The sequence below is a fragment of the Heteronotia binoei genome, chromosome 2 (genome assembly GCF_032191835.1).
Source record: "Heteronotia binoei isolate CCM8104 ecotype False Entrance Well chromosome 2, APGP_CSIRO_Hbin_v1, whole genome shotgun sequence".
NCBI classification, from domain to species: domain Eukaryota; kingdom Metazoa; phylum Chordata; class Lepidosauria; order Squamata; family Gekkonidae; genus Heteronotia; species Heteronotia binoei.
In genome coordinates, this window is record NC_083224.1 from 7172048 (window position 1) to 7199819 (window position 27772).

General features: G+C 52.2%; 1 protein-coding gene across 1 annotated transcript in view; it reads right to left on the minus strand.

Annotated features, from left to right (window-relative positions):
- Positions 1 to 5585: 5585 nt before the first annotated feature.
- Positions 5586 to 27772, minus strand: part of ASXL1 (ASXL transcriptional regulator 1) — a 74935-nt gene continuing 52748 nt past the window's right edge. The window contains exons 8-12 of the mRNA XM_060230524.1: positions 25495 to 25658; positions 21058 to 21154; positions 15347 to 15452; positions 11860 to 12478; positions 5586 to 8478 (exon numbers count right to left, since the gene is read on the minus strand). Of these exons, the coding sequence (XP_060086507.1) occupies positions 5611 to 8478; positions 11860 to 12478; positions 15347 to 15452; positions 21058 to 21154; positions 25495 to 25658 (3854 nt within the window). The 3' untranslated portion in view covers positions 5586 to 5610. The remainder of the gene's footprint in view (positions 8479 to 11859; positions 12479 to 15346; positions 15453 to 21057; positions 21155 to 25494; positions 25659 to 27772) is intronic.

The window sequence follows — 27772 nt, forward strand, 5'->3', positions numbered from 1 at the left end:
AAGACTGGGGAAGGCAAGGGCAAACCGCCCTGTAAAAAGTCTGCCGTGAAAACGTCGTGAAAGCAACGTCAGCCCAGAGTCGGAAATGACTGGCGCTTGCACAGGGGACTGCCTTGACCTTTCAATTCACAGGATCCTCATTGCTGTCAGATGGTCATCCAGCCTGTGTTGAAAAACCGCCAAGGAAGGAGAGCCCAGTTAAAGCATAGAATCCTAGAATTGGAAGGGACCTCCAGGGTCATCTAGTCCAACCCTCTGCACAATGCAGGAACTTCACAAATATCTCCCCCTAAATTCACAGGATCCTCATTGCTGTCAGATGGCCATCTAGCCTCTGTTGAAAAACCTCCAAGAGAGGAGAGTCCAGTTAAAGCATAGAATCCCAGAGTTGGAAGGGACTTCCAGGGTCATCTAGTCCAACCGCCTGCACAATGCAGGAAACTCACAAATACCTCCCCCTAAATTCACAGGATCCTCATTGGTGTCAGACGGTCATCTAGCCTCTGTTTAAAAATCTCCAAGGAAGGAGAGCCCACCACCTCCCGAGGAAGCCTGTTCCACTGAGGACCTGCTCTAACGGTCAGGAAGTTCTTCCTAATGTTGAGCCGAAAACTCTTTTGATTTAATTTCAACCCGTTGGTTCTGGTCCAACCTTCTGGGGCCACAGAAAACAATTCCACACCATCCTCTATAGGATAGCCCTTCAAGTCCTCAAAGATGGTGATCCTATCACCTCTCAGCTGCCGGGTTTAGATAAAAATATGGAGCACAGGTCCATCAGTGGCTATTAGCCACAGTGTGTGTGTATATATAAAATTTTTTGCCACTGTGTGACACAGAGTGTTGGACTGGATGGGCCGTCGGCCTGATCCAACATGGCTTCTCTTATGTTCTTATGTTATGTTCTCCTCTCCAAGCTAAACATGGCCAGGTCCTTCAACCTTTCTTCATAGGACTTGGTCTCCAGACCCCTCACCATCTTCATTGAGCCAGTTTGGCGTAGTGGTTAAGTGTGTGGACTCCTGCCTGGGAGAACCAGGTTTGATTCCCCACTCTTCCACTTGCACCTGCTGGAATGGCCTTGGGTCAGCCATAGCACTCTCAGAGTTGTCCTTGAAAGGGCAGCTTCTGGGAGAGCTCTCTCAGCCCCACCTACCTCACAGAGTGTTTGATGTGGGGAGGGAAGGTAGAGGAGATTATGAGATTCAGAGTACAGGGCATGATATTAATCCAATATCATCCTCTGGACCTGTTCCAGCTTGTCTATATCCTTCTTAAACTGTGGTGCCCAAAACTGAACACAATACTCCAGGTGTGGTCTTACCAGGGCAGAGTAAAGTGATACCATCACATACATCACATGATCTGGACACTAGACTTCTGTTGATACAGCCCAAAATTGCATTGGCCTTTTTAGCTACCACATCACATTGTTGACTTATGTTCAGCGTTTGATCCACTAAGACCTCTAGATCCTTTTCACACAGAATACTGCTAAGACAAGTCTCCCCCATCCTAAGAACATAAGAGAAGCCATGTTGGATCAGGCCAATGGCCCATCCAGTCCAACACTCTGTGTCACACAGTGGCCAAACCTCAGGGGCTATTAGGAGGTCCACCAGTGGGGTCAGAACACCTACTCTTGCCCCCCCCCCAAGCACCAAGAAGGCAAGAACATCACTGCCCCAGACATAAGAGAAGCCATGTTGGATCAGGCCAATGGCCCATCCAGTCCAACACTCTGTGTCACACAGTGGCAAAAAAAAAAAACAACCAAGTGCCATCAAGAGGTCCACCAGTGGGGCTAGAAGCCCTTCCACTGTGACCTTCCTAAGCACCAGAATACAGAGCATCACTGCCCCAGACAGAGTTCCAACAATAAACTGGCTAATAGCCACCGATGGAAGTCTGCTCCATATGCTTATCCAATCCCCTCTTGAAGCTGTGTGCTTGTAGCCGCCACCACCTCCTGTGGCAGTGAATTCCACATGTTAATCACCCTTTGGGTGAAGGACTTCCTTTTATCCGTTCGAACCCGACTGCTCAGCAATTTCATTGAATGCCCACGAGTTCTTGTATTGTGAGAAAGGGAGAAAAGAACTTCTTGCTCTACCTTCTCTATCCCGTGCATAATCTTGTAAATCCCTATCATGTCACTCTGCAGTCAACGTTTCTCCAAGCTAAAGAGCCCCAAGCGTTTAAACCTTTCTTCGCAGGGAAAGTGTTCAAACCCTTAAATCATTCGAGTTGCCCTTTTCTGCACTTTTTCAATCCGATAGCCATGCTGCCAGTCTGAGTGGACAAGACTGACTTTGATGGACCGAGGGGGGTCTGATGCAGTATAAGGCAGCTTCAGATGTTCAGTTATATGTTCAGTAAGAGAGACCTTGCTGGGCCAGCCATGTGTGTACTTATTTTAAGATTAGGTAGCAGAAATATAAATTTCATAAAGAACACAAACACAAATATATATGTATTTTTAAACTTCAGACATACTTAAAATGTTAGCATTCATTGGTCTTAAAGGTGCTTTCTTTGTATTTCTCCCATGGGATCCAGGGAACTGGGCAAAGGAAGCTCTGGCTCTTTCCTTCCTTCCCCAAGGGACTGGGGTAGCTTCAGCCAATAGAAGGCTTGGCTCAGTAGTTCTGCTGTGCAACTGAGAGAGCCTGGGAAAGCAAGCTATTCCTCCCCAAGGGAGGAGCCTCAATCAATGGAGAAAATAGAGGCTTTGTTCTGCAGCTCCTGTGCAACTGGGCAAGTCTTGCAAAGGAAGCTGTGGTGCAGAAGGAAGCGAGAGAGAGAGAGAAGGAAGCAGATGACAGCCAGTTGCTCAGGGGCCTGATAGGAGCCCTCCAGGGGCCTGATTCGGCCCCCGAACTGCATGTTTGACACCCCTGTGATAGAGGTTGACAAGATTATGCACGGGATAGAGAAGGCAGAGAAAGAAGTCCTTTTTTCCCTTTCTCACAATACAAGAACTCGTGGGCATTCAATGAAATTGCTGAGCAGGCCGGTTAGAATGGATAAAAGTCCTTCTTCACCCAAAGGGTGATTAACATGTGGAATTCACTGCCACAGGAGGTGGTGGCAGCTACTAGCATAGACAGCTTCAAGAGTGGATTAAATAAGCATCTGGAGCAGAGGTTCATCAGTGGCTATTAGCCACAGTGTATTGTTTTAACTCTCTGTCTGGGGCAATGATACTCTGTATTCTTGTTGCTTGAGGCGGGGCACAGTGGGAGGGCTTCTAGCGTCCTGGCCCCACTGGAGGACCTCCTGATGGCGTCTGGTTTATTTGCCGCTGTGTGACACAGAGTGATGGGCCACTGGCCTGATCTAACATGGCTTCTCTTATGTTCTTATGAGAGCCAGTTTGGTGCAGTGGTTAAGTGTGCGTACTCTTATCTGGGAGAACCGGGTTTGATTCCCCACTCCTCCACTTGCAGCTGCTGGAATGGCCTTGGGTCAGCCACAGCTCTCTTATCTGGGAGAACCAGGTTTGATTCCCCACTCCTCCACTTGCACCTGCTGGAGTGGCCTTGGGTCAGTCAGAGCTCTCACAGAGTTGTCCTTGAAAGGGCAGCTGCTGCGAGAGCCCTCTCAGCCTCACCCACCTCACAGGGAGTCTGTTGTGGGGGGGGAGAAGATAGAGGAGATTGTGAGCCGCTCTGAGGACTCTGGTTCAGAGAGAAGGGCGGGGTATAAATCTGCAGTCGACGTCTTGTTATGTAGCACATTCCAAGGTTGCCTTCCAAGTTCCCCATCCAAGACCCAAGTTCAGAAGGAAGATTCGAACCAGCAGTTGCAATTTTCAAAATCTTTATTTCTTCCAATACCACAAGGGACATACAACACCAGGGGTCAGCGGAGGGGTGACAACCTCCCCTCTCCGCCAGACCGGCATGAGTCTGTACACAACAGATGCAGACCCCCGTTTGGCCCCCCCCCACCCGTCTTTGGTAAGCAGGTTTCAGACCAGCGGCTTCGTTGCCTTTAATACCACAATTCGCTTCGCCTTTAACTTCTCGCTCTCCCCCCTCCCACCCCACATCTCCGACTCAAAAAAAGCTGCCACATTGGGTTCAGAGTCAACGTTGCGGAGATGGCGAAGTCCCCGATTTTTAACACTTCTGTTACGGCTCTGAAGCAGGGAGGTCTGCTGTTAATGGAAAAGAGGAGCTCGGTCAGGGGAAGAGGTAGGTTAGGAACTGGAGGCGGGAGGAGGAAGGAGAGGACGAACCCCCCGCTACCTGTTTGCATCGGCGGAGAAGAGACAACGGGCTTCCTCCCTCAAGCCCCACCCTCATTCACTCCCGGGAGAACCCATCAGCTTCTAGGCGACTCCCACCGCAAGGTGAGCTGAGCTGCCAGCTAGAAACCCACTCGGGGGAGCTCGAGTTTGTCTGTAATACACTCCAGCTCCCTTCGGACTTCTGAACAAAAGCAAAAAGCAAAGGGGTTGGGGATCCCACTGGGCTTTGTTCTGCTGGCGGCGGCGCAAAGAGCTTTCTTCTCCAGCCGCTCGCCTCCTGGTGCCGCGCAGGAAGTCCTGCCGCCGGCCGAACGGATCCGGCCCGGTGCTGCCAAGTCCGAGGAGCCAGTCAGCTCTCCGGGCGTGGTTACCCCTCTCCTGCCTTGGCAAGGCACAGGGCTCAGTGAGACGGGGTTGGCCTCCGGCTGGGCAAGGCAGGGCAGAGCCCGGCACGCTGCCACAGCCAGAGGGGTGGGGGGAATAAAGGAACTGTTGAAAACGCTTTTATGTACAGAACACCCATTTACAGAAATCGGCCGGTACTGTGTACAACGTTATAAATACATGATCCAACGGATGCATAGAGGGTACAGAGGAGCCAAACGTTTCACTTTTTACACCCAAGAACAAAAAGTTTCAAAATTATATATATATTTATATATATATATATATATATATTTTAAATGACACTGCTTCGAAAGTAAAAAAACAAAGAAAGGAGTAGTTGTACACAGTCCGACATCCCACGCTGCCCTGTAGGGACGCCGCCCTCTACAGCCAAGACCCCGAGCCCCGCCCCCCCATCCTCAAAACCGCAACACCCTTGCGCTGCCGCAGCTCGCCAACCACAGCTCCTCATTCAGCGGCAGCGACCACACCCTGCTCCTTGCACCAAAGGGGCTTTCAAAATGGGGGCTCCTCGCCCCTGGAGCGGGGGGACAAAGATGGCAGAGGGGGAGAACGGAAGACAACGCGATTTTGTTCTGCTCGAATGCCGGACCTGCTATAAGTCCCTTCAGGGGAAAAGAAAAAAAAAAACAAACAACCCGGATTACGCTAGCTTCGTTTACCTAAGGGAGACAAATCCACCTCTCTCTCCCTCCTCCTCCTCACAAGGGCGTGAGGGGCGTTATTGACACGGGAGGAAATCCTCAAGACGCTGGATGTTGGTCCCGGTGGACCCCTCCCCCTGGTCAGTCCCAGCAGGCAAACCAAAACCTGCGGCGTTTTTAACACCGCCCCGTCGTACGACCCAAAGGAGATGGTGCACACTGGTCTTCCCGGACCCTGGCGAGCAAAACGCACGGGATATACGCCTCCCTCCCCCTCCCCCCCCTCCCCGGGGCCCTCGCTCATCATCTCACCACAAGGCACAAGACGCACAGCCTGGAGGGCCCGATGCAGTCGTCGTGGCAAAAGGCCCCGCAGCCCTTGCACATGATCATGGCTTTCAGGCGGCACGAGCACTTGAGCGAGATCTCCTCCACTCCGCCGCCGTCGGCGAACATCTGCACCGAGAGGGAGACGCCGCGGGAAGCGGCAAAGTTCGCCTTGTGGCCCAGCTGCATCACGCTCTCCGCCAGGCTCCGGGGGGAAAGGGGGGCGCTGGAGGCGGAGCCGAAGGCGGCGGGGTTCAGCTGCAGCCTGGAGAGCTTCCCGTAGAAGGCCTGCTTGATGTTCAGCTGGGAAGGGAGGGAGGAGGGCTCCAGCGGCTGGGCCAGCCCCTTCCCCGGCTCCCGCGGCAGCTTGAAGAAAGCGAGGTCCCGCGCCAGGGGGATGCCGTGCAGGTGCTCCATCAGCTCCAGGGGGCTGGGCGGCACCTCCTTCCTCTTCTCCACGCTCCTCTTGGCGGGCCCGGAGCAAGCCGGCACGTGCTTGTTCTCCACTCCTCCGCCGCCAAGATGCCCCCGTGGCTTGGGAGGCCAGTCCTCCCTTACGGCTTGCGCGCCTGCTCCGGGCGCAAGGCTCTTGGGAGGCGGTGCTGGCGCACGCTTGATGGGGCACGGCTCCGGCACTTTCAAAGGCTGCTGTGCTCGAGAGGCAGCGCTGCAGGGGAAGCCGGAACCAAAGACTTTCTTCCCGTAAACTCCCTGACTCTGAGGAACGGAAGCGCCCCTGAACTGATCCAGACTCCGAGGGGTCCCGCCGGGAGGTGAACACGGGGTTGGCTTAAGGTTCTCCTGAAGATGCCTGCGGGGGACGGATTCGGCGGCTGAGGAATCCTCTGGATCTTTGCAGGCGCGCCGAGAAAACGGCTCCCCCCTGGGGCTCGCCTTGGCAGGCTGCTGGGGAACCCGCAGCACGCGGCCTGCGGAGCCCGAGCTGGGAGTGCAGTCGGGGCCCATCTCTAGGCTCTCGGGTTTTTCCGGGCCCTCTCTAGGTAAGGTTGAGGGGCCGGGAACATGGCACCTTTGCGGAGAGTCTCTCGGACACCTTGGAGCAGGGGGTCTGTTTGGAGCCATGCTGCTCATGCCCGGCCCCTTGGCTTGAGGAGACTCCCGGATGTGACCCCCGGCGATCTTGCTCCCGTGTCTTGCAGGAGGCTGATCTGCTGCTTCAACCTTGGTGCTGCCGAGAGCCCCGGGGAGAACCGGGCTCAAGGGCAGCCGGGCCTTGAGCAACTGCACCATGAGGGGATTGCTTGCCTCGACAGACAGCGGCTTGCATGTCCTCAAAGGCGGCAGCTGTCCCTGGCATCCTGAATCGACATGGAGAGAGGTGGCTTCCCGGGCGAGAGAGGGCTGCGGCTTCTGCTCTTCCGGCCAAAAGGTGTCGAGAGGCTGCCCCGCTGAGGATGAGTCTCCCCCGCGCGCAGAGAAGCCGGTCCCAGTGGAACACTCGGATCGGATCCCGTCGTATTCCTCCGGGCCGCTCGTGCTGGGAGCAACGCCTTCCTCTCTAGCCCGGGGGGCTTCTGTGCTCTCGTCAGTCAGCTCCGCTTCCAAGTCGGATGCCGTCTCGGTTGTCTCGCTTAGCACGCTTCTCGTTTCCTCGTCGTTGGCAGGGCTGGTGCTCGGCGGGACTTCCGGCTCTTGCCCACCCATCTCCATACCGGCCTCCCACGGAGCAAGGCTGCTCTGGGGGGTCTCCGTGCCGGGGGGAGTGTCGAAGCTTTCCAAAAGTGGAACAGACTCTGCCGGACAAGCGTCGTCCTTGTCGCTCCCTCTCGGTCTCTCGTCCCCGGGCCACAGCTGCATCATCTGAGAGGAGGACATGTGGAACTGTGGAGTCACAGCCTCCATCCCAACAGCATCGGGATGCCCGGGTTCCGGGAGACCTTCCCCTGCTTGGAGCCCAGCTGGCGATCTGGCTTCCACGTCTGTCCCACCTGGCTCCGTGCTCTGGTACGTGAAATCTGCCGCCGGGCTGAAGCTACCCGAAGAATGGTTTTCTTTGCAGGCCAGAAGGATGGGGCGGCTGCTTCCGTGCCTATTTGCTGTATGGGTGTCTCCTAGGGGAATAACGGGAGAGTCTTCTAGCCAAGAGGGGCTGTTACAACTCCCTGGAGAAAGCTTCCTTCCCTCCTGTTGATCACAAGCCCCCTGAGTAGTAGCACCCAGAGACGGCCCGTGGCTCATGTCACTCCGAAGACATCCGGAGGGACCATCCAGTGCAGCCGTGGCTAAGCAATCGAGGGGCAGCTGGGCCGGAGCACTGTCCGAGAGGCTGCTCCCGGAAGCCTCTGCGATGCAAGCGCCACCTTCAAGGGCAAACGAAGCCACGCCAGCAGCCCACCCCGACACCATGGCTCCCTCAGCTCTGGGTGGAGAAACCGCTTTCCCGTAGGTGGGCGAGTTCCTTTTAGCCGACTCGCAGCCCGGCTGGTCTAGGTGGGAAGGCGGCAATAGCTGTGTTCGTTGTAGATTTGACAAACGCTTCCGGTGAGCTCTCCTGGACCTCCAGCGCTTTGGGCGGCCGCCGGATTGCCTGCCTCTGCTGCGGGTGCTGCGGCTGCCGCCGCCACCACCACCACGGCCGCCGCCTTCGTCCGGGCCGCCGCCTCCGCCTCCCCCTGGCCCACCGCCACCTCCAATGGGGGAGGCAAGAGCAGCAGTCTCTCGCTGGACCCCGTCTTGCAGAGCACAGGCCTTAAAGTCAGCAGAGGCTGTGGCCCCGTTTCTGTCCTGGCCGGCGGGCTCTGGATTGGGGATAATCCGAGGACATATCTGGTAGGCTGGCTGACCTTTAACCACCCAGGGGGGTTTGATACGGGAAAGTTGAATCTGAAAGGCAAGCAAACGAGAAGGCTCACTACTCAAGGCCCGAGCGGCTACGCAACAACAACAACGAAGTAATTATACAATACAAAAAAATGGAGTGACAGTTTGAACAATGTGTTAAAAAAGCCCCCGACACTAGGCAATATATAAGAAGATATTGGATTTATATCCTGCCCTCCTCTCCGAATCTCAGAGCGGCTCACAATCTCTTATATCTTCTTCCCCACAACCTGCTGGAATGGCCTTGGGTCAGCCATAGCTTTTGCAGAGATTTGTCCACGAAAGGGCAGCTTCTGGGGAGAGCTCTCTCAGCCCCACCCACCTCACAGGGTGTCTGTTGTGGGGGAGGAAGCTAAAGGAAATTGTGAGCCGCTCTGAGACTCTGTCCTTGAAAGGGCAGCTTCTGGGAGAGCCCTCTCCAGCCCCACCCACCTCATAGGGGTGTCTGTTGTAGGGGAGGAAGGTAAAGGAGATTGTGAGCCGCTCTCTTTGGATTGGAGGGTGGAATATAAATCCAATATCTTCATCTACCTCACAGGGTGTCTGTTATTGGGGGGGGGGGGAGGAAAAGGAAATTGTGAGACACTCTGAGACTCTTCGGAGTGGAGGGCGAGATATAAATCCAATATCTTCATCTACCTCACAGGATGTTTGTTGTGGGGGAGAAAGGGAAAGGAGATTGTGAGCCACTCTGAGACTCTTAGGAGTGGAGGGCGGGATATAAATCCAATATCTTCATCTACCTCACAGGGTGTCTGTTATTGGGGGGGGGGGAGGAAAAGGAAATTGTGAGACACTCTGAGACTCTTCGGAGTGGAGGGCGAGATATAAATCCAATATCTTCATCTACCTCACAGGGTGTCTGTTGTGGGGGAGGAAGGGAAAGGAGATTGTGAGCCCCTCTGAGACTCTTCGGAGTGGAGGGCGGGATATAAATCCAACAGCTTCATCTACCTCACAGGGTGTCTATTGTGGGGGAGGAAGGGAAAGGAGATTGTGAGCCGCTCTGAGACTCTTCGGAGTGGAGGGCGGGATATAAATCCAACATCTTCATCTACCTCACAGGGTGTCTGTTGTGGGGGAGGAAGGGAAAGGAGATTGTGAGCCCCTCTGAGACTCTTCGGAGTGGAGGGCGGGATATAAATCCAACATCTTCATCTACCTCACAGGGTGTCTGTTGTGGGGGAGGAAGGGAAAGGAGATTGTGAGCCGCTCTGAGACTCTTCGGAGTGGAGGGCGGGATATAAATCCAACATCTTCATCTACCTCACAGGGTGTCTGTTGTGGGGGAGGAAGGGAAAGGAGATTGTGAGCCCCTCTGAGACTCTTCGGAGTGGAGGGCGGGATATATATCTTCATCTACCTCACAGGGTGTCTGTTGTGGGGGAGGAAGGCTAAGGAGATTGTGAGCCGCTCTGAGATTCAGAGTGGAGGGCAGGATATGTCCAATATCTTATTCTAGGATGGAATGGCCCCAGGACATGGTTCTCATGCCATCGCTTTCCCACAAGGTGCAAGGCCAACATGTTGCCAAGCGCTTCGCCAGAGACTCCTGAGTGAACTTTGTAGTCTTGGGACAAGAGGGCTGGCTTTCTTGTAGATTAACAACCAGTAAAATGACAGGACACAAAGAGTAGGGATCAACGGACAGTTCTCCCAGTGGAGGGAAGGAAGCAGTGGGGTCCCACAAGGCCTAGCACTAGAACTGGGACTATTCGATTTATTCATAAATGATCCGGAACTGGAGTAAGTAGAGCAGTGGCCGAATTGGCAGATGATGCCAAATTATTCAGAATGGTGAAAACCAGGGCTGACCGTGAAGCGCTCCAAGAGGACCTCCACCAACTGGGTGAGTGGGGTGGAAAGGAAAAGGAAAGGTCCCCTGTGCAAGCACCAGTCGTTTCCGACTCTGGGGTGACGTTGCTTTCACAACGTTTTCACAGCAGACTTTTGACGGGGTGGTTTGCCCTTGCCTTCCCCAGTCATCTACACTTTCCCCCCAGCAAGCTGGGGACTCATTTTACCAACCTCGGAAGGGTGGAAGGCTGAGTCAACCTGGAGCTGGCTACCTGAACCCAGCTTCTGCCGGGATCGAACTCAGGTCGTGAGCAGAGCTTAGGACTGCAGTACTGCTGCTTTACCGCTCTGTGTCATGGGGCTCTAATATGCCAAGGAAAGGAAAGGAAAGGTCCCCTGTGTAAGCACCAGTCATTTCCGACTCTGGGGTGACGTTGCTTTCACAACGTTTTCACAGCAGACTTTTTACGGGGTGGTTTGCCATTGCCTTCCCCAGTCTTTTACACTTTCCCCCCAGCAAGCTGGGTCCTCATTTGACCGACCTCGGAAAGATGGAAGGCTGAATCAACCTCGGGCCGGCTACCTGAACCCAGCTTCCGCCGGGATCGAACTCAGGTCGTGAGCAGAGAGTTCAGACCCATGGTACTGCTGCTTTACCACTCTGCGTCACAGGGAGTGGGGTGACAACGTGGCAAATGAATTAAGTTACAGTGTCGGTAAGTGTAATTGGGACAAAACAATCCAAACTTCCAAGTATAGGCTAATGGGGGGGGGTCTGAATTTGCTGAGACTGAGAGGGAGAAGGATCTTGGGGCTGCAGCAGGCTCTCCTGATGTTTTTCGTGTGGGGCAGAGCGACCAGAGCCAGCAGAAAACTCCAAAGGGAGCTGCCGAGGAGAGATGAAGAGCAGGCCGGGAGTTGTAAAAGATTTTACGGCACAACTTCCCCTAGACAAGATTCTGTGCCATCCGTGCCCTGAAAACAGCTGCCTTGAGCCCAAAGGAATGGCTGGATAAAGAAAGAAGAGGAGCTCCTATCCCAGCGGAGCAAAGGAACCCCCACAAAGTGCTTCAGGAAGAGCACAGCCTCATGGAGATAACCCAGCTTCCCTAGCTGGAGACAAACAAGGGCCAAGACAAGCCACCCCAGCCCTCCTCAGAGAACATCCATCCTCCCTCCCCTCCGTCCGGTGACACATGAAACTGCCTCCAACTGAATCAGACCCTTTTTGGTCCCCATCAGGGTCAGTCTTGTCTGCTCAGACCAGCAGCTGCTATTCTCCCAAGGTCTCAGGTCCTTGGCATCGACTCCTGTCTGACCCTTCCTTCTCACTGGAAACACTGCTGGGGATTGAACGTGGGATCTCCCACAGGCCAGGCAGACCTTTCCATAAGCACTGGGACAAGCACAGACCCCCCCCTCCTTCCTTTTGGGGGTGCACCTCAGGCACCCTTTCAGCAGCTAGCAGGGGCAAGCCACCTGCTTGCTCCTTGCACCCTGAGGCCAGAGGTCCCCACAGCCTGCCCTGGGGGGCTCCAGCACCACCCCCACCAAAAGTCCACCGTCAGGCCTGAGCCTCTCTCCTACCCGGATGGGTGGGACTTTGGGTTCCTCTTTGGTGGGCTGTGGCTTTTCTGGGTGAACACTTTCAATTGTGTTACGAAAGGACTGACGGTCTTCGAGCCGGGGCTTCTTCTCGGGGAAGGAGGTGGAGGCGGCCTGCTCAAAGCACTTCCGCTTCTGCTCCTTGGACTCCCGATCATGTGACTCCCGATCATGTGACTCCCGATCATGTGACTCCTGCGGCAAGCTGGGAATTCTGCTTGCTGCTGCCACCGCCGCCGATGTCACGTTGTCTCCCTCGCTCGGAAGCCGGGCAGCCTTGGGCGGGCTCTCTGGCTTCGGTGAGGCCTGGCTCCCTTTGTGCAAGTCGACCTCCGGCTCCGCCTCCCTGCAGCCAGAGGGCTCCGGCTCCGCAGACCCGGCCACTTGGGTGCTCTCCGCCTGCTCCTGCTCGCGGGGCTTGTAGAGGCTCCTGCGGGTTCTGCAGCGGAGGGAACGCTTCTTGAAATGCCCGTCACGCTGGCGGGTGACAGGGCCAGGCTGAGTCCTCACGGGCCCCTCCGCGGAAGGCTGGGCGGTGCCGTTCTTTGTGTCGTCTGGTGCCGAGTTCTGCTCTGGCAGCTCCTCTCTGGTCAAGCCCAACCTGCAGAACAGTAATGGGATGAGTTAGGGCACCGTTCCCATAGAAAGAATAAGAGCATAAGAGAAGCCACATTGGATCAGGCCAGTGGCCCATCCAGTCCAACACTCTGTGTAACATAAGAACACAAGAGAAGCCCTGTTGGATCAGGCCAGTGGCCCATCCAGTCCAACACTCTGTGTCACATAAGAATAGAAGAGAAGCCCTGTTGGATCAGGCCAGTGGCCCATCCAGTCCAACACTCTGTGTCACATAAGAACAGAAGAGAAGCCCTGTTGGATCAGGCCAGTGGCCCATCCAGTCCAACACTCTGTGTCACACAGCGGCCAAGAAAACCAGGTGCCATCAGGAGGTCCATCAATGGGGCCAGGACACTAGAAGCTCTCCTACTGTTGCCCCTTCCAAGCACCCAGAATACAGAGCATCACTGCCCCAGACTAAGAACATAAGAGAAGCCACGTTGGATCAGGCCAGTGGCCCTTCCAGTCCAACACTCTGTGTCACACAGTGGCCAAAACCCAGGTGTCAAAAGGGGGTCCACAAGCAGGGCCAGAATTCCAGAAACCCTCCCACTCTTGTCCACCAAGAAGACAGGGCATCCAGTCAAACACTGTGTCACCTGGTATCCAAAAGCCAAGGGCTATTAGGAGGTCCACCAGCGGGGCCAGAACTCCAAAAGGTCTCCCAATGTGCCCTTTCCCATCACCGAGAAGACACAGTACCACTGTCCCAGACAGTGTTCCATCTAGACCAGATGTGGCCAAACTTGCTTAACATAATGAAGATCCTGTGAATTTAGGGGGAGATGTTTGTGAGTTTCCTGCATTGTGCAGGGAGTTGGACTAGATGACCCTGGAGGTCCCTTCCAACTCTAGGATTCTATAAGAGCCACACAGAATAAACATCAGATGTCTGAGAGCCAACAAGGCATGAACATCGGATGTTTGAGAACGGCAAGAAAGGAAGGAAAGCAAATAGATGGGCGAGAGGTGGAAAGAAAGCAACTTTAAATGCACTGTCCAAGCCACCAGCTGGCTTGACTTGGCGAAGTGATTTAAACAGACAAATGCCTTCTCCAAGCCAGCCAATGGGGAGGGGGGGGGGAAGCTTCAAGAGCCACACAATAGCCAGAGCCACAGTTTGGCTACCCCTGATCTAGACCTTGTGGTTCATAGTCAAAGATGGACCTCTGCTCCAAACGTTTCTCCAATCTCCTGAGGCCATGAATTCCGCGTACTCGTTACCCTTTTGGTTGAAGAAGCGCTTCTTCAACAACAGGACTCTTTAATTAGAAGAGCAAAAATTGCCAGAGAAGCCCAGCTACAGGGGCGCTCGACCAGCGGCCACAGGGAAGGGAGCACCTGCCCACTTCACCTCTGGAGGCAAGAGAGGTGCAGGGCAAGCTAAGGCGGCCCATGCACTGCGAGGGCTTCGCTGACTTTCTCTGTGGCATGGGAGGAGATGGGCATCCCCTCCTGGGCCTGCACGGCCGCCAGCTGGGCTCTGCTTGGACCCCGCAGCCACCAGCCTGGGCCCAGGAAGCCCACAAAAGCACCTGGAACCGGCTGCAGCCAAAAACACAGCTGGATATATTGAACTGATATAAGGTGAAATGTATTTGACAAAGCACTTATTTCTTTATTTGGAAGAAGAAGATGATATTGGATTTATATCCCGCCATCCACTCTGAAGAGTCTCAGAGCGGCTCACAATCTCCTTTCCCTTCCTCCCCCACAACAAACACCCTGTGAGGTGGGTGGGGCTGAGAGAGCTCTGACAGAACCCGCCCTTTCAAGGACAGCTCTGCAAGAGCTATGGCTGACCCAAGGCCATTCCAGCAGCTGCAAGTGGAGGAGTGGCGAATCAAACCCGCTTCTCCCAAATAAGAGTCCGCACACTTAACCACTATACCAAACTGGCTCTCTGCAGTCGTCTTTACCTTGGAAGGTGATGAGTCCTTGAAAGGCCGACAGAAGAAGAAGACAACTGCAGATTTATACCCCGCCCTTCTCTCTGAATCAGAGACTCAGAGTGCCTTACAGTCTCCCATATCTTCTCCCCCCACAACAGACACCCTGTGAGGTGGGTGGGGCTGGAGAGGGCTCTCACAGCAGCTGCCCTTTCAAGGATAGAGTCTTAGAGCGGCTCACAATCTCCTTTATCTCCCTCCCCCACAACAGACACCCTGTGAGGTGGGTGGGGCTGAGAGGGCTCTCACAGCAGCTGCCCTTTCAAGGACAACCTCTGCCAGAGCTATGACTGACACAAGGCCATTCCAGCAGGTGCCGGTGGAAGAGTGAGGAAGAAGACGAAGACTGCAGATTCATACCCCGCTTTCTCTCTGAGAGCTTACAATCTCCAATATCTTCTCGGCTTACAATCTCCAATATCTTCTCCCCCCCACCCCCACAACAGACACTCTGTGAGATGGGTGGGGCTGAGGGAGCTCTGACAGAAGCTGCCTTTTCAAGGACAACCTCTGCCAGAGCTACGGCTGACCCAAGGCCATTCCATCAGCTGCATGTGGAGGAGTGTGGAATCAAATCTGGTTCTTCCAGATAAGAGTCCGCACACTTAACCACTACACCAAATCGGCTCTCCAGATTGGTGTTGTGTAGCCAGTCGCAACAACCTGTGGGGCGTATGTGGGGAAGTTCTTGGCAGTTCTTGTTTCATCATCCCAACGCCTTTTTCACTAGAATACCGGAGAGCCGGGAGGTGGGATATGACCTACGCGTTACACCTCCCTTCTAGCTCCAGAAGCAAAAGGGATCGAATCAGAAGAGAAAGCTGGAAATGGAGGGAACCTGGACACGGAAGCAAAGAGGAGCTAAGGGCACAAACACACACACACACACACACACAACTTACTTCTGCCCATAGTAGTCCTCAAAGAATCTCTCCTTCCACTGCTCCGTTTTCTTCTCCTTCTCCATTTCCTGTCTTATGCGAACCTGCATTTCGTGAGTGAACTCGCCTGAAGAGGGGGGAAAAACAGCAACAGACTGACATGTGCTGCTAACGCCAGGGGAATCCCAGAAGAGCCAGCCTCACCAGAGGAATCCAGGGCAAAGGCAACTCGACGCCCTGCAAAACTCACCCACACAATAAAGTGGGCTGAAGCTGAATCCAGCGAATCCTTTGCATAGGTCGCGGCGGGCTGGGAGAGGAGATCTCCCTACCAGCCTTTGACGGTGCGTCACTGATACCAGTGCGCAGGGTCAAGAGCTTGGGAGTGCTACTGGTGCCTTCCTTGACAATGGAGGCCCAGATAGCAGCCACTGCTAAATCCGCCTTTTTCCATCTCAGGAGGGCGAGGCAGTTGGCCCCCCTTCCTGGAACGTAGCGACCTGGCAACAGTGATCCATGCAACGTTCACCTCGAGGTTGGACTACTGTAATGCCCTCTACATGGGGCTGCCCCTGTACCGAACTCGGAAACTGCAGCTAGTGCAGAATGCGGCAGCCAGGCTGTTAGTGGGACTACCTCGGTGGGAACATGTACGGCCCTATATGGCCGAGGACCTGCCTACCTTAGGGACCGCCTCTCTCCATATGTTCTCCAGAGAGCACTGAGATCTAGATCTAAAAACAACAAGGGAGCAGGCCTTCTCGATAATGGCTCCCCAATGGTGGAATCAGCTGCCAGAGGAGGTGCGAGCCCTGCGGGACCTCAATCAGTTCCGCAGGGCTTGTAAAACCGTCCTCTTCCAACTTGCCTTTTAAGGTGGAACCCTGGTAATGACATCTAGCCATCTTTATATATATGTATTGAACTGTAGCACCTTCAATTTATACTGGTTTTAATTTAATTACTTAACTTATCAAAGATTTCAGGTTTTCACGGCTGGTAACATCATTAGGGTTTGTAGAATCTTTCGGGCTCAAGTGCCGTGTTCTACTGGAGAAAGTTTTCCTTCCAGACGTTTCGTTCTCAGCTGCGGAGAACATCCTCAGTGGCGTTGCAGCCGGAGCAGGTGCTCTGACCTTCTTGGCTGCTGTGCATTGAGCGATTCAATGACTCAATGCACAGCAGCCAAGAAGGTCAGAGCACCTGCTCCAGCTGTAACGTCACTGAGGATGTTCTCCGCAGCTGAGAACGAAACGTCTGGAAGGAAAACTTTCTCCAGTAGAACACGGCACTTGAGCCCAAAAGGTTCTACAAACCCTAATTACTTAACTTAATTTATGAATTTGTAATTTAATTGTATTTTAACTGTATTTTATTCTATTAACTGTATTTTATTGTAATCATGGTATGCACCATGTCCTGTGAGCCACCCTGAGCCTGCCTCGGCGGGGAGGGCGGGATATAAATAAAAATGTATTATTATTATTATTATTATTAAACACACATGAAGCTGCCTTACGCTGAAGCAGACCATCAGTCCGCTACTGTCTTCTCAGACGGGCAGTGCCTCCTCCCTCGGATTTCAGGTTACGGCCTTTCTCATTCTTTTAGGTGGAGATGCCAGGGATTGAACTATGGACCTTCTGCATGCCAAGCAGAGGCTCTTATGCTGAGTCGAGGCCCCTCGCTGTTAAGTCATGACCGGCCCTTTCCCTTATGCCTGGCAAGGCTGGCTATCAATACCACTCTGACCTGAGAAAACCTGACTGACTTTAAACGAAACGCAGATATCCCTTTCTTTAAGTGAAAGAAATCTACACACAGACAGAAGCTCTATAGAGCTGGGGCGGCCCAGGGTAGCTCCCCAGATGTTTTCTTGCCTACAACTCCCATCAACCCCAGCCATTGGCCATGCTGGCTGGGGCTGATGGGAGTTGTAGGCAAAAAACATCTGGAGAGCTACCGTGGGCCGCCCTTGCCATAGAGTTTCCCCTCCCAAATGGCTAGAGCATCTGGGAAAACCACAGAGCAGGGGCAGCCAACAGTAGCTTTCCAGATTTTTTTTTGCCCACAACTCCCATCAGCCCCAGCCATTGGCCATGCTGGCTGGGGCTGATGGGAGTTGTAGGCAAAAAAACATCTGGAGAGCTACCGTTGGCCGCCCCTGATCTATAGATTGTAATTGTCAACCCAGCTGGAGAAGAGAAATGCCACAAAAAGATGCCCTGCTTCTCCCCACTAGTGAACTTCTGCAATGCAGCAGAGGTGGAACATTGCACTTCTTCTTGGGAACACTCTCCGTTTGCACGGAATAATGCTCAGGTCAAGAGAGGCAGCCTAGAAGAGGCTACGGAATGCCCTACGATTTTTTCCGTGGCAAATGCTCATGGGTTCCTCAGCCCCTAACCCAATGAAGCAAGAATGCCTGAAGATTGCTCTGGGATGCCTTTCCCCTGAAAAATAAGTCACGGCCTCTCCCAAGAGACTTTTGCTCAAGTCTGGCTTTGTGCGGTCAAGAAAGGAAGGAAGCAGGAACAAAGTACACCGGCCAGAAGCGGGGGAGCTCACCCTCATCTATAAGCAACACACTTCGTAATAAACACAACCACCACACACACACCAAATACCCCTTCTATTTGGACTCTTAACCCTGTTGTATCCAGTTCTTAAAACCCATCAGAAGCAACAATGGGTAAGAACATAAGAGAAGCCCTGTTGGATCAGGCCAATGGCCCATTCAGTCCAGCACTCTGTGTCACATAAGAAAATGAGAGAAGTCATGTTGGATCAGGCCAATGGCCCATTCAGTCCAACACTCTGTCACATAAGAAAATGAGAGAAGTCATGTTGGATCAGGCCAATGGCCCCTCCAGTCCAACACTCTGTGTCACATAAGAAAATGAGAGAAGTCATGTTGGATCAGGCCAATGGCCCCTCCAGTCCAACACTCTGTGTCACATAAGAACATAAGAGAAGCCCTGTTGGATCAGGACAATGGCCCATCCAGTCCAACACTCTGTGTCACACAAGAACATAAGAGAAGCTCTGTTGGATCAGGCCAGTGGCCCATCCAGTCCAGCATTCTGTGTAACATAAGAAAATGAGAGAAGTCCTGTTGGATCAGGCCAATGACCCATCCAGTCCAGCATTCTGTGTAACATAAGAAAATGAGAGAAGTCATGTTGGATCAGGCCAATGGCCCATCCAGTCCAACACTCTGTGTCACATAAGAACATAAGAGAAGCCCTGTTGGATCAGGACAATGGCCAATCCAGTCCAACACTCTGTGCCACACAGTAGCCAAAAATTTATATTTATTTATATATACATGTATACATATACAGCGGAGGTTTTTCACGCCTTTTATCCGTTCTAACCCGACTGCTCAGCAATTTCATCGAATGCCCACGAGTTCTTGTATTGTGAGAAAGGGAGAAAAGTACTTCTTTCTCTACTTTCTCCATCCCATGCATTATCTTGTAAACCTCTATCATGTCACCCCGCAGTCGACGTTTCTCCAAGCTAAAGAGTCCCAAGCGTTTCAACCTTCCTTCATAGGGAAAGTGCTCCAGCCCTTTAATCATTCTAGTTGCCCTTTTCTGGACTTTCTCCAATGCTTTAATATCCTTTTTGAGGTGCGGCGACCAGAACTGCACACAGTACTCCAAATGAGAGGCAGCTCGATTTGAGTCCAGTAGTGCCTTTGAGCAACGTGATGCAACGTCACCCCGGTCAGAAAGAGCTGGTGCTTGCGCAGGGGACTACCTTGACCTTTTTAAGCGCCTTTAAGACCAACAAGGGTTTCAGGGGAGCAGCTTTTAAGAGCCAAGGTTCCCTGGGTAAGGAGCAGTGCTTCCTCTAACTCGCCTTTGTGTTTGGCTCAGGAAAAATGGCCCCAGGGCAAACAAATTCATGCCACAGCTCACAACTGTAATGGCAGCAGTTTGCGAAGTAGGATATTTGCTCACAAGACTCCCCTGCTTAGAGGGAGTATTGGTCAGGAGCCCGGTTGGTCTCTAGGGAACCACTGGACTTGAATCTGGATGTTCTACTGCAAACTAAGACGGCTACCCTCTGAAAACATCTTCAAGACACCTAACTCTGGCAGGGTGGGGACAGCAGGACATATATGAAAATATATGAAGCTGCCTTATACTGAATCAGACCCTCGGTCCATCAAAGAGAGTCTTGTCTACCCAGACTGGCAACGGCTCTCCAGGGTCTCAAGCGGAGGTTTTTCACGCCTACTTGCCTGGACCTTTTTTAGTTGGAGATGCCAGGAATTGAACCTGGGACCTTCTGCTTACTAAGCAGATGCTCAACCACTGAGACACTGCCCCTCCCTTAAAACAAGGTTCAAATGAACATATATGAACTTATGAAGCTGCCTTCTACTGAATCAGACCCCCCCTCGGTCCATCAAAGTCAGTATTGTTTACTCAGACTGGCAGCAGCTCTTCAGGGTCTCAAGCGGAGGTTTTTCACACCTATTTGCCTGGACCCTTTTCAGTTGGAGATGCCGAGGATTGAACCTGGGACCTTCTGCTTACCAAGCAGATGCTCTACCATTGAGCCACCGTCCCTCCCCAATATGTAACTTGCCAACACCTGGCTCACATCGCACACTGAGATACATATGAACACATAAAGTGGCCTTCTAGTGAATCAGACCCTCAGTCCATCAAAGTCAGTATTGTCTACTCAGACTGGCAGTGACTCTCCGGGGTATCAAGCAGAGGTTTTTCACGCCTACTTGCCTGCACCCTTTTGAGTTGGAGATGCCGGGGATTGAACCTGGGACCTTCTGCTTACCAAGCAGATGTTCTACTACTGTGCCACCATCCATCCCCATATAATATGTGGCTTGCCAACACCTGGCTCACATCAAACACTGAGATACATTTGAACATATGGAGCTGCCTTCTACTGAATCAAACCCTCAAAGGTCCATCAAAGTCAGTCTTGTCCACACAGACTGGCAGCGGCTCTCCAGGGTCTCAAGCGGAGGTTTTTCTCACCTATTTGCCTGAACCCATTTTAGTTGGAGATGCCAGGGAATGAACCTGGGACCTTCTGTTTACCAAGAAGATACTCTGCCACTGAGCCACCATCCCTCCACTGCTCTCCAGGGTCTCCAGCTGAGGTTTTTCACACCTATTTGCCTGGACCCTTTTTAGTTGGAGATGCCGGGGATTGAACCTGGGACCGTCTGCTTATCAAGCAGATGCTCTGCCACTGAGCCACCATCTCTCCCCAAGGAGCTTGTCTTAAGGCTCTGTGCTGCGACAGGCAGGATGCTGGGCCGAGCTCCTTCTACAGTGAAACAGGACCGCAGGAGGTCTCTCCACGTCAGCCGTGGGCAAATCGTGGCCTGTGGGCAAATCGTGGCAAATCGTCCAGCCCTTCCCCAAGACTGTTAAACGGGTGAGGATGATTAAGAGCGGAGAAGGGGGGGGAGGGAAGAAAGGGCCACCTCTGGGCTCCTCCCTGATTCAGAGGACTCCAAGTGAGTAGCGACTTTTTTCTGTTTCCAGCACCAAAAAAACCCACTAATGCTGAAAACGAGCAGTGAAGCTCCGCGGCTTTCCAGCAGCAGTAGCGTGCTTCCACTTGGCAGTGGATTTCCTACAGGAGTTCCGAAGCTTCCATGGCTCAAAAAAACCAACTCAGCTATCCAAATGGGACTCGCTCCAGAAGTGGAGGCGCCCCAAAAGAAGAACTCGCGTGCTTACCGTCGGCCAGGCGCTCCCGCCAGCTCTGGGCGGCGTGGGTGAAGAATTCATTGTTCAGAGCGCTTCCGCTGAGACGCATCAGCCCGTCTGCCCCAGCCTGAAACGAACAAAGAACAGGGGAATAGGTAGTGTGCATGTCTGTTCTGGGAGAGCTCGATTAGAGTCCAAAAGCTGCTCAGAGAGCGACTCTGTTCTTGTAATCATGTGGCTCGTGTGATTCTCCGGTCCCCAAGATCTGGAGAGCCAGTCTGGTGTAGTGGTTAAGTGTGCAGACTCTTATCTGGGAGAACTGGATTTGATTCCCCACTCCTCCACTTGCAACTGATAGCATGGCCTTGGGTCAGCCATAGCTCTGGCAGAGGTTGTCCTTGAAAGGGCAGCTGCTGTGAGAGCCCTCTCCAGCCCCACCCACCTCACAGGGTGTCTGTTGTGGGGGGGAGGAAGGTAAAGGAGATTGTGAGCCGCTCTGAGACTCTTCGGAGTGGAGGGCGGGATATAAATCCAATATCTTCTTCTACCTCACAGGGTGTCTGTTGTGGGGGAGGAAGGTAAAGGAGACTGTGAGCCTCTCTGAGACTCTTTGGAGTGGAGGGCGGGATATAAATCCAATATCTTCATCTACCTCACAGGGTGTCTGTTGTGGGGGAAGAAGGTAAAGGAGGAGCCACTCTGAGACTCTTCAGAGTGGAGGGCGGGATATAAATCTAATATCTTCATCTACCTCACAGGGTGTCTGTTGTGGGGGAAGAAGGTAAAAGAGGAGCCACTCTGAGACTCTTCAGAGTGGAGGGCGGGATATAAATCTAATATCTTCATCTACCTCACAGGGTGTTTGTTGTGGGGAAGGAAGGGAAAGGAGATTGTGAGCCGCTCTGAGCCTCTTCAGAGTGGAGGGCAGGATATAAATCCAATATCTTCATCTACCTCACAGGGTGTCAGTTGTGGGGGAGGAAAGTAAAGGAGACTGTGAGCCTCTCTGAGACTCTTTGGAGTGGAGGGCGGGATATAAATCCAATATCTTCATCTACCTCACAGGGTGTCTGTTGTGGGGGAAGAAGGTAAAGGAGGAGCCACTCTGAGACTCTTCAGAGTGGAGGGCGGGATATAAATCTAATATCTTCATCTACCTCACAGGGTGTCTGTTGTGGGGGAAGAAGGTAAAGGAGGAGCCACTCTGAGACTCTTCAGAGTGGAGGGCAGGATATAAATCTAATATCTTCATCTACCTCACAGGGTGTTTGTTGTGGGGAAGGAAGGGAAAGGAGATTGTGAGCCGCTCTGAGCCTCTTCGGAGTGGAGGGCGGGATATAAATCCAATATCTTCATCTACCTCACAGTGTGTATGTTGTGGGGGAGGAAGGGAAAGGAGATTGTGAGCCGCTCTGAGACTCTTCGGAGTGGAGGGCGGGATATAAATCCAATATCTTCATCTTCTTCTGCAGCAGACTGTGAAAGAAATCTTGGGAATATTTTCTCGCTATGCTCAGGGAGGTCAAACCGAAACAAACAGGAGAAAGCAGGACAGAAATCTAAAATAATAAATACATAAACAATACTCGCGGATAGAGATAAACGTGTAATGCTACAATGGCTGTTGCAGGGAAAAAAATCAGAGCTGGAGTATAACTGTATGAGAATGTATCTGTTTTTTAACTGAGAGCATAATGTGGGGTTTGCTATCTAACTGGTTTGCTTTTTCTACATATAGCTGAAGCGCGCTGTCCTGAGACAAAACTGGAGTACAATAAAACTTATCCGTTGTTTCGAAAAAGTTTTCTGGGTCTCTTGTATTAGATCTTCAGCGCATTAGGGTGCTTTGGGGAACAGTAGTAAGGGAAAGTATTTATGAATTATATAAAAAGAAAATTCCTCAACACCGGCAAAGTTTATGGCCTGGTTTATAAAGACACAGTCACAATTTTCTTGTGCAAGCTCGGGCAAGGGATACTGGATCACTCATTACTGTATGAACAGTAAAAAAAGGTAAAGGTAGTCCCCTGTGCAAGTCGTTTCCGACTCTGGGGTGACGTCGCTTTCACAACGTTTTCACGGCAGGCTTTTTACGGGGTGGTTTGCCCTTGCCTTCCCCAGTCATCTACGCTTTCCCCCCCAGCAAGCTGGGGACTCATTTTACCGACCTCGGAAGGATGGAAGGCTGAGTCAACCTGGAGCCGGCTACCTGAACCAACTTCTGCTGGAATCGAACTCAGGTCGTGAGCAGAGGGCTCGGACTGCAGTACTGCAGCTTTACCACTCTGTGCCACGGGGCTCTGGTTAAGCTATGGTCAATTCCCACAGAATCATCAGTGTCATCTGGTCCAATCCCCTGCACAATACAGGCAATTCACAAATACTTTCTACACGCACAGATAACCCAATTGACCGCTGCTCATGCCCAGAAGATGGCAAAAACCTCCAGCAACCCTTGAGAGACTGGGCTGGACAAAAAAATGCTGAATGACCCCAAAGTGTCAATTACGAGTTTCCCTGGGTGTGTAGGGAGAGGTATAGCTGCTTCTTTTAGCTATAAAGCTTATGTTGTAAATGCTTACAATGCATTTTAATCTTCTAACGGATATTTCATGGATTTGAAATGATACTGCAATTGCCTTATTTTCCTTTGTAGCTTTGTTTCCATTGCAGCTTTGAGCTAATGCAGTAACACAAAACGGTTGACTTCCCTTAGAGACCGACAAGATCTTTTGGAGTAGAAGCTTTCAAGAGTCTAAGCTCCCTCTGCCAAATGTCTGAGGATGGGAGCTCTGACTCTCGAAAGCTCAATATCTGGAAAACCTTCTTAGTCTATACAAGGGGTGGATGAACTTGCTTAATGCAAGAGCCACGTAGATTAAGCGTCAGATGTTTGAGAGCCACAAGACATGAAAGTCAGATGTTTGAGAACAGGCAGGGGGAAGGAAGGGAGGGAGGGGAGAGAGAGTTGGAAAGAAAGCAACTTTAATTGCATTCTCCAAGCTGCCACTTGGCTTGGCGAAGTGATTTAAAGAAGAAGACTGCAGATTTTATACCCCGCCCTTCTCTGAATCAGAGACTCAGAGCGGCTCACAATCTCCTATATCTTCTCCCCCCGCAACAGACACCCTGTGAGGTGGGTGGGGCTGAGAGAGCTCTCCCAGAAGCTGCCCTTTCAAGGACAACTCCTACAATAGCTATGACTGACGCAATGCCATTCCAGCAGTTGCAAGTGGAGGAGTGGGGAATCAAATCCGGTTCTCCCAGATAAGAGAGCTATGGCTGACCCAAGGCCATTCCAGCAGGTGCAAGTGGAGGAGTGGGGAATCAAACCCGGTTCTCGCAGATAAGAGAGCTATGGCTGACCCAAGGCCATTCCAGCAGGTGCAAGTGGAGGAGTGGGGAATCAAACCTGGTTCTCCCAGATAAGAGAGCTATGGCTGACCCAAGGCCATTCCAGCAGGTGCAAGTGGAGGAGTGGGGAATCAAACCTGGTTCTCCCAGATAAGAGAGCTATGGCTGACCCAAGGCCATTCCAGCAGGTGCAAGTGGAGGAGTGGGGAATCAAACCCAGTTCTCCCAGATAAAAGAGCTCTGGCTGACCCAAGGCCATTCCAGCAGGTGCAAGTGGAGGAGTGGGGAATCAAACCTGGTTCTCCCAGATAAGAGAGCTCTGGCTGACCCAAGGCCATTCCAGCAGCTGCAAGTGGAGGAGTGGGGAATCAAAGCGGGTTCTCCCAGATAAAAGAGCTCTGGCTGACCCAAGGCCATTCCAGCAGGTGCAAGTGGAGGAGTGGGGAATCAAACCCGGTTCTCCCAGATAAGTCCATGCACTTAACCACTACACCAAAGTGGCTCTTAAGAAGATGGTAGATTTATACCCCGCTCTTCTCTCTGAATCAGAGACACAGAGCGGCTTACAATCTCCTATATCTCCTCCCCCCGCAACAGACACCCTGTGAGGCGGGTGGGCCTGAGAGGGCTCTCACAGCAGCTGCTCTTTCAAGGACAACTCCTGTATTAACTACGGCTAACCTAAGGCCATTCCAGCAGCTATAAGTGGAGGAGTGGGGAATCAAACCCAAGAAAGATAGAAACGCCCTCTCCAAGCCTTCTGCCAATGGGGCAGTGAGGGCTTTGAGAGTATGTGTGCAAGAGCCACATGTGGCTCCTGAGTCCCAGTTTGGCCACCCTTAGTCTATAACAGGGGTGGCCGACGGTAGCTCTCCGGATGTTTTCTTTGCCTACAACTACCATCAGCCCCAGCCATTGGCCATGTTGGCTGGGGCTGATGGGAGTTGTAGGCAAAAAAAAGACATCCGAAGAGCTACCGTCGGCCACCCCTGGTCTATAAGATGCTGCTGGCCTCAAAATCGGTTGTTCTTTTGCCGAGGTTGTCCCCCCAAAGGACCATCCTGGAAGAGAGGCTGGATGCTCTGAATACCCGGCAGACGGGGGGAGCCTTACCTGCCGGTCCACTTCAGGGAGGAGGAGCAGGAGCTGCTGCTGGAAGGGCAAGGGCAGCGCATTGAAGGTCCTGGAATTGATCAGCGCTCGCAGGTTGGTGTTTACAAGGATGGAGCCCGGCGTCTCAAAGTCTATATCGTCGCCCCGGTTCCTCTTCATTTGTCCTGCAGTTTCCAGAAAGCCGCCCCCCCCATCAGAAAAATTTACACAGCTGAAGGCCAAGAAGCACCCCAACCGTCTCACACACACACAGCTGCAGCTTAGCAGAAGGATCTTTTTAAAAAGAATAATGTGGCCCGTCTCAACCTGCCTGAGGAGAAGAAACCTACTTGCAAATTGGCCAGGGAGACAGAGACCCATTAGCCAGGGAGGCAGAGACCCAGGAATCCTCCCTTACATAAGAGAAGCCATGTTGGATCAGGCCAATGGCCCATCCAGTCCAACACTCTGTGTCACATAAGAGAAACCATGTTGGATCAGGCCAATGGCCCCTCCAGTCCAACACTCTGTGTCACATAAGAGAAGCCATGTTGGATCAGGCCAATGGCCCATCCAGTCCAGCACTCTGTGTCACATAAGAACATAAGAGAAGCCATGTTGGATCAGGACAGTGGCCCCTCCAGTCCAACACTCTGTGTCACATAAGAGAAACCATGTTGGATCAGGCCAATGGCCCATCCAGTTCAACACTCTGTGTCATAGAAGATAATAAGAGAAGCCATGTTGGATCAGGCCAGTGGCCCATCCAGTCCAACACTTTGTGTCACATAATAACATAAGAGAAGCCCTGTTGGATCAGTCCAATGGTCCATCCTAACTGGTAGATTTTCTTTACAGCAAAAGCCAACATCTTAAACAAAAGGGGTAACTATACACATCCATAAGACCTATCAGTAAAACATGATAAAAGTATTATACATTACTAAAATTGAAAAATAAATAGAAATGGCCATTAAAACAAACATACTCCGGCATTTTAAGCTACTAGTAATTTTCTCATCCTGAAAGCAAACCAACCAAATTTTGCTATTTTAAGAGTAACTGCAGGATATTTGCCCTCCAGGAGTTTTTCAAGTTGGCATGTGTTTTGACTGCTAGTAGGGGGAGTCTACTAGCCCCATGGTAAAGCTGGAGTACTGCAATCAGAGCCCTCAGCTCATGACCTGAGTTCGATCCCAGCGGAAGCTGGTTCAGGTAGCTGGCTCCAGGTTGACTCAGCCCTCCAGCCTTCCGAGGTCGGTCAAAGGAGTATCCAGCTTGCTGGGGTGGGGGGGAAGCGTAGATGGCTGGGGAAGGCAATGGCAAACCACCCCGTCAAAACTCTGCCGTGAAAACGTCGTGAAAGCAACGTCACCCCAGAGTCGGAAACGACTGGTGATTGCACAGGGGATGACCTTGACCTTTTTAGTAGGGGGAGTAATCCTGGAAGGCAGGAAGGATTCCCTATGCTTACTGTACACCTTGCAATCATAACAGACATGAACTAATGACTCTATGCCATCATTACAGCAAGGGCATCTACAAGCTTCATAGGGAATTTTACTGTATCTACCCTCTGCAGAAGGGAGGGGGTCCCACCTCATAAGGGAGAAGGCATGTTGGATCAGGCCAATGGCCCATTCAGTCCAACACTCTGTGTCACACAGTGGCTCAAGTCAGTCAGCAAGCTTCTATAGCAGAGTGGGGATTCGGACCTGGGTCTTTCTAGTACACATGGAACTGCCTTATATGGAATCAGACCTTTGGTCCGTCAAGGTCAGTCTTAGGTGCAGGTCTTTCACATCACCTAATTCCCGCCTGATCCTTTTGGCAGGGAATTGAACCCGGGCAGGGAGATGGCAGGGATTGAACCCGGAACCTGTATTTTATTTATTTAGCAGGCTTATATTTCGCCTTTTCCCGTAAACGGGCTCAAGGCGGATCACAACATATAAAATTAGCGACAAAAACCTACGTATCAAAGTTGAAGCACCCATTTAAAATTAACAGTAAAAACAATACATAAAACGCACCACCGGCGGACGGGGCACAGCTGTATGCCAAAGATGCTCTGCCACAGAGCCCCAGCCCCTCCCCAAAGCTGCACAGGGGGATTCTGCAGAGGAAGGTTGAGTCCCAGATCCCTGGCTCTCTAACCATTACACGACCTTGGCTCCCAGTTGAATCTGATTCCAGCACTGGGGGAAGATTGTGAAGAGGGAGGGTACAACTCGGAGAATCTGTTGTTTGGGCAGGGGGCAAGTGTGGGAGGGCTGCTGGAGTCCTGGCCCCACTGATG